Genomic DNA, 7,500 nt, shown 5'->3' with positions numbered 1-7,500 from the left:
TTCCAGCCAGCTTTTCTCTCCGTGTTGAATAACAGACAGAGTTTGTGCGTCTGCGCTGGAAAACGAACCGACGGGAAGCACACGATGGTTTGATTTCACAGTGGAGAAATCATTCATCGCCGTCTGATCAGATTCAGATGTGCGTACGGTGAGACAGCAGGGTCAAATCTCTCTCGGATTCACTCGGAGAATTCACCGCTCCAGACTTCATCAGCATTCTGAGTGTCTTTTCAAAGAGAAAATAGATTCTCCTGTAGGGTTTATTGATGTTACATTTGCTGGAGTCTCAGGAGTGTTTTGAGTGCACACACACACACACACACACACACACTGATGCAGTCATATCCGAGTGCTGTTTCTTTTATTGATTATTTTTCCAACACACTCAAGGACGCTTCAAACAGGAGCTAACAGCATCGGTACTAGCACACTTCCAGTTCTATTTCATATTTAATGCTGTATTTATGAAATATTTCATGTTTAATTTAAGCATATTTTCATGTAGATAATGGGCTGTTATGTCTTTAATATGCATCAGTAAAATGCAGCATGTTAATAGCTTTAGCGTGTTTGATCTCAGCGGCTCTTTCTGTTTACCTTCGGCCGTCACATGTTCTGAATTATCCCGATTTATTTCTGCAGATTTGTGATCCTCTGCAAAAATAGCATTCTGGCAAACGTCTGCTCCAAGTTTATATATCATGCAAACAAGCTTTCTCCCGAACAGTTTCAAGAAGAAAATTGTTTAAAATTTAAACTAGATTTACATTTCAGTTCTTTGCTGATTTTCTCCACTGCAGCAAATCTGATTCACACATTCAAACGTGGCATATTAAAGCAATAGCTCAGCATAGCTGATGAAAATGTGCTCATCCTCAGTTCATCTGAGATCAGGATGGGTTTGTTTCTTCATCAGGTTTGTAGAAATGTGTCTCTGCATCAGTGTCTCAGCAATGGATGCTCTGCAGTGAATGGGTGCCGTCAGAATGAGAGTCTGATAAAAACATCACAATAATCCACAGCACTCCAGTCCATCAGTTAACATCTGGAGAAGACAAAAGCTGAAACATCCAGCATTAAGACGTTTTTAACTGAAATACATTGAGTCCATAATCCATAATAACGCTTCTTCCAGTGAAGAAGTGCATCTGCTGTTGTCTCTTGCATCAAAAATCCAGCCACATATGTGTTTAGAGCTGTTTTGGCTTGTAAACACTGCTTGATTTGTGCAGATTTCTCTCCTGATTCAGACCAGAACACTTGTTCACTGGAGGAAGCGTTATTATGGACTTGTATTTTAGATAAAAACGTCTTAATGCTGGGTTTGTCTCAGCTTTTGTCTTCTCCAGATGTTAACTGATGGACTGGAGTGCTGTGGATTATTGTGATGTTTTTATCAGACTCTCATTCTGACGGCACCCATTCACTGCAGAGCATCCATTGCTGAGACACTGATGCAGAGACACATTTCTACAAACCTGATGAAGAAACACACTCATCTACATCTCGGATGAACTGAGCGTGAGCACATTTCCATTTTTGGGTGAACTATTCGTTTAACGATATTCAAGAAGTTTGTTTACATGCTACCTGAAGCACTTCACAAGTAAGCTATCTTTCACAGAAAACACAATCCCAGAATGCAGGCATAGTTCACCCAAAAAAGAAAAAACTGTAATTTCCTCACCCTCCTGTTCCAAACCTGTATGAATTTCTTTCTCCTTGTGAACACAAAAGAAGATATTTTAAGGAATGTCGGTAACCAAACAGATGCTGGTATTGACTTCAGGGAAAACATACTATGGAAGTCGATGGCTACCGTCAACTGTTTGGTTACCCACATTTTAAAAATATCTTCTTTTATGTTCAACAAATTAAAGAAATTCATACAGGTTTGGAACAACATCATGGTGAGTAAATGATGCCAAAATGTTATTTTTTGGGTCAACTGTCCCTTTAACTCAAGGAAGAAAAAATGTAAGAAGGTGAACTAGGTGAAAGAAATATTGATTGCACTGCAAAAAAAAAAAAAAAAAGACTTATCTTACTTTAAAAATTCTTAAATTAAGATGCATTTACTTGGTAAGCAAGTAAGATATTTAGTCTTGTTTCTAGGGAAAAAAATAAATAAATTAAGTGCATTTTGCTTAAAATAAGTAGAATTATCTGCCAGTGATGTATTTTAATTACCCCACTGACAGATAATTTTACTTGTTTTAAGCAAAATGCACTTAATAAATTTTTTTATATTATTATTATTATTTTTTTCCCCTGGAAACTAAATTTTGCTTATCTAGTAAATGCATCTTAATTTAAGAATTTTTAGATATTTTGACTAGAAACAAGACAAAAATACTAAGTAAGAGAAGCCTTTTTTTTTTTTTTTTTGCAGTGTATATGTTTAATTCCTGAAAATGATTGATAAATAGTAGTTTAATTAAACATAGACGACTGTGATTATGGCATAATTGGCTTTGCTACACATTCAAGTCAAACTTGGAATAATTTGAGTTCAGTTCGCTTCACGCCAAGAGCCATTTTTGCTCGGTTCTATATAAAGTATCACTTATTAGGTTCTTTTCACATACTCCCTCAGAAGACAGCTGCCTATGTAGACAGTGAGCAGACACTCGTTGAACAGAGGTCGAGGAATCATGTTGAAAACTTCCCTTGACATTTTTGACAAATTAGCAGGACCGATCCGATCGCCACGGTAACGGCTCCTCCGGTTCATCCGTTAATACCGCCGGAGTCTAATGAGGGTTAACGGAGCCTGCGGCATAACGACGGTACTTTGCATCTGATTAAACTCACGGAGGCCGGAGTCGTGACAGACTGAGAGATTGCGGACGGTTCTATGACGGTATCAAGTTTTCATGTTGCGATTAATTGCTAATGCTTTTATTACGGTATACGGTATTATCACAATATTGAAATAGTCGCAAAAGGTGTTGTCATAATACAGTTTAACAGGTTTAACTTTTTTCTTATAACAAAAAGAACTGAACATTTAAATACAATAAAGCAATACACACAAAAAAAAAATTATAAAGTAGCCTAAAACATTTCACACAGATTAAAGTGCAAAAGAATTATGAAGAATAGGTAACATTTTACAATAAGATCTCATTAGTTAACCTTAGCTAATGCATTAAAATTAATAATGAGCAATAGCTACATTTGCTACAGAAGTTAAAAAATACAACTGTTATTTCATGTTCAGTTGGGTTCATTAAATAGCACAGTTACAACTTTTGATTTTAACAATGTGATGTTAAATATTGAAATGACCTAAGATTAATGAATGCTTAGAAGAATTTTTCATTGGCAGTTTATGTTAACTAATGAATTAACTAATGTTAACTAATAGAGCCTAAATTTAAAGTGTGACCAAACAATAAAGCATCGAAACATTTTCGAACAATATCTTTTTATGACGATAAAGCGCGACAATAAGCACAACTCTGCCTCTTTTATGTCAGCTTTAATGAACAATAATAACCATTATAAAAGTATAAGTACAAAGTATAAGAGGCTTATATAAGAAGAAATAAAGACAAAAGCAAACAATTCAGTCAAACGTATGCTACAAAGTCAGCGCTGTACTACGGTAAAGTTCAAAATAAATATAAAGTTAAACATAACTTTGTGCTCAGCCAAAATGATATGAGCAGGAACAAATAATAGATTCATGAGACCATGAATGCTTGTTAAATATACCCAAAACTAATTGAATCTCATGTTTAATCACTACAGAGACATCAGAGCCAGCGGCTAATGTCAGAAGGACTAGCCGAGCTAGCCAATGACGTTTCACAAGTCCACAAGAACAGACAAGAACGCATATTGAGAAATGGCTATTGTCTGTGTGAAAATATAAAATTATAAAATACACTGTTTTTTTGTGTTTGCACACTCTATATAAGCCCAACACTCACGGACAGCAGAGCGGAACGAGTGAAGGAGAAGCTTTATCCCCTTGTATCACGCAAAAAAGTGATTATTCTAGTCAACCAATCAACGTTCTGAGTTTAGCTCCACCCTTTTGGTACCCTTTGCTGTGCTAGGTACCCCAACGAAAGGGTACCAAAAAAGTGGTACGGTACAGTTTGCTATTTTGGTACCATTCACAACTTCTGACAATGGCAATGGACATAATTGCATACTGTACCGTACCGTATTAAACCGTACCGCCATTTGACTCAGCATACAGCGGTGTTGTGCATTGTGACCAGTTGATGGGAAAAGTATTCCTAAAATGCATAAAAATTTGTTATAATTTGTAAAAAAAAAAAAAATTAATTCACGGTGTGAATTTTGAAGTGCCTACGATAACAATATGCTCTCAGCTGCTGTTTTTTCTCGTGTTTTGCAGGAGTGTGTGTTCGTGTACCTGTTGGAGGCGGAGTCTCGGCTGCGATGTGAGGATCCGCCCCATGAGGTGCCACCAGAGGGCAAGCTCCGGTAAGGGGCGGGGCTTATGCTAATCACCTGTGGGTGGATGTCATAATAAAAGCACAGTGTTTTTGAATGAATACTGCGATTACATGGACATCAGTAATCAAATTATTTACCTTATTCTGAATAAGACAATATTATGATTAAATTGTTTACATGAGTTGCTTTTAGAATATTCCCACATGACGGTAATAATGTGATTAATATGTGTACATGTCTATACTGCACTTCCATAACGCGACTAAAACAGAAATACTCCACATATCTTAATTCGATTTGTGTTTTCTTCGAGTATGACTTTAGCCGGATTAAGGTAATCTGTTTACATGGTAGATTCTTAATCAGAGTATTGTCTTAATCGTGTTAAAATAGGAATATTGTTGTCCTTGTAAACATTTATTTTAGGTTTAGGGGTGGGGTTAGGTGTAGGTCATTCGTACAAATTCATAAGAATTGTTCAACTCGTAAAATACGTACGTTTTGGTAAAAGTTATATGAAGTGAGGTACTGTTGAAGAACTGTTGATGCTGTGATGTGGCGGATGTTGTTTTGCGTCCGTCTATAATATTTTAAATAAAGACTCGGAGCCAACTTGCGTGAAACTCTTTAATTAACAGGGAAAAACAAAGAAAAAAAATCTATATACCAACAGCACCCCCCAGTGGTCACTATTTAAAATACAAGGGGAAAAAAAACCTTTCATGACACACTGCTTAATAATTTAACAGTCTTTAACAAGGGAGGAAAAAACACACATAAGCCTAACAGAAAAAAGACAACATTGTGATAAGAGTGCTTTCCAACACTCGTGTGCCGTCAGTCTCTTCTGATGAAACGATGTTGTGATCGTGTCAGTCGCTGTCATCCATTTGGCTCTCAACCCTGGTGAACCGATTGATTCTTGTGCTGTGAGAAATGTCAGTCCTTTTCTCTCTTCTCTCTGAATAACGGCACACGTCAATCACATCCAACCTCTGATCCTGTATCTCTCAGTATATCATACGATTCTGGGTTTCTATCATAAAAACGTTCAGGATCGACAAGAATCGAAGCCATCCCTTCAGTATAAGTGTGTGTGCGCTCAATAGAAACTTTAATGGCGCGTCTAAAAACGAGTGTATCATTATCTTTCATCCTGACCTCACATTTCCATTCCGCTAATGGCTCTGATGTCAAGCTGTCAATCAAATCCACAGCACCCGCCTCCCTCTGAAGTGAGCCCCGCCCACTCCTCCCACTCTCTAATTAATTGGCCGCTTGCGGTGATTGACAGTTTTATTTCAGTTTTATTCCCAGGAAAAGAAACCCTGATGGCAGCCGGTTGATCATTACATCACTGACATACATACAGTCAAACCAAAAATTATTCAGACAGCAGATATAATTTTTGATATTTTTTTTGTTAGTGGGTGCAAGACACTATAGTTCATTTATATAAGTAAGGATAGCAAAATACAGTAAACGTGACATATTATACCCAAAAATTCTTCATACAGTGGACTACCAGTAAAAATTGGGATCAAAAATGATTCAGACACTTTGACTCGAGCATGTTTTGCTTCAGTGTTTTTGTTTAATTGCTGATGTGATCTTTTTACACACAGACTGAACAAAATGAAGCATCTCTTGGTAATTGTTTGAGCTAAACTGGTTTTATCTAATTGTGTTCTTAAATTTAACAGCTGACAGCTATTCAACCCAATTCATTACATACCTTTCTATCAAAGTTATCATCAAGATCAGTTTGTTCTGACGCAGTTTAACTCGTCATATTTTAGTACCATTTTCTAAACTATAGCGAATAAACTGTGATAATGTGAGAAATGTCGAAGGTGTCTGAATAAATGTTAAACTTATTAGCCCAAATTGGCCACACAATGACATTTTCGTGACGGTTGGACTCAGAAAGTTTTGCATTTGTCAGACATCACTCTGGTTTCTATTGGAAATGTAAAAATGTGGTTATTTTAGCCGGAGCAGCTCACAGAAATGACACCCTGGAGCTTTAATAGAGACTCTCATTAAAGCGACTGTGTTTCTGTAGATAAACATGTTCTTGAGCGATCGTTATCTCAGAGAAATGGCTCGCTTCGACCCTCTCTGCGTCGCTCCTGACCTGACTTCTCTCTCTCTTGTGTCTCTCACATGTAAATGTTTGATGTTAGGAGTGTTTCTGATGTATGACGAAGGTCCAGATCTGCACTTCACTTTTGTTTTTTTATACATTCACAAGGGTTTTGTGTTTCACATCAGCAGATGTTTAAAAAAAAAAAAAAAAAACATTTTCATTGTAAAATGTATATTTTTATCATCTATTAAAAACCCATGGCATTTCCACAATTTAATATTAATTACGAATTTAAATGTTCAGTATTTAATACATAATCTTTATATATTTATATCTAATTTAAAGTGCATAATATATAATTTACTATATTATAATAGTTATATTTTTCATTTATTTAATTTCCTTAAAAATCAAATCATAATTTATTACAGTATTAATACTTATTTATATATTCAATATATAATTTCTAATGTATTAACAATTTATAATGATATATTTATAGTATGTAATATTATTATTATTATTATTATAAATTATAATATTACATACTATAATGATATATTTATAGTATGTAATATTATAATTTTTAATGTGTAATATAGAATTTAATTATAATAGTTACATTTATCATTTATTAATAACCTATGACATTTCTAGAACATTTATGATTAAAATATTATTATATTACTAACAGTATTAATACAAATTTACATATTTGATATGCAATTTATAATATATAATTATATATTTATAGTATGTATTATGATAAATTATATTTTATAATGTATACTATTTAATTTAATGATAATATTATAATATAATTTATAATTTATTAATAACCCAAGGCACTTTACCAATTAAGCAAACATTCAAAATTAAAATGTTATTTTAGAATTAACACTAATAATGCAAATTTATACATTCAATTTTAATAAATGATAATTTAACAATTAAACATTTCAAATTAAAATATT

The 7,500-nt window shown here is 34.4% G+C and overlaps 1 protein-coding gene across 5 annotated transcripts in view; it reads left to right on the top strand.

Annotated features, from left to right (window-relative positions):
* The window catches only part of LOC131554333 (cGMP-dependent 3',5'-cyclic phosphodiesterase), a 185,552-nt gene that overhangs the window by 127,960 nt on the left and 50,092 nt on the right, over positions 1 to 7,500 (top strand). For all 5 annotated transcript variants that reach the window (XM_058799610.1, XM_058799614.1, XM_058799612.1 and 2 more), the window contains one exon: positions 4,376 to 4,464. In XM_058799610.1, the coding sequence (XP_058655593.1) occupies positions 4,376 to 4,464 (89 nt within the window). The remainder of the gene's footprint in view (positions 1 to 4,375; positions 4,465 to 7,500) is intronic.

The sequence above is a fragment of the Onychostoma macrolepis genome, chromosome 15 (genome assembly GCF_012432095.1).
Source record: "Onychostoma macrolepis isolate SWU-2019 chromosome 15, ASM1243209v1, whole genome shotgun sequence".
In the NCBI taxonomy this organism is placed as follows: Eukaryota; Metazoa; Chordata; class Actinopteri; order Cypriniformes; family Cyprinidae; genus Onychostoma; species Onychostoma macrolepis.
The sequence above is the reverse complement of the archived record's forward strand: the minus strand, read 5'-3'. Positions and strand labels throughout refer to the sequence as shown.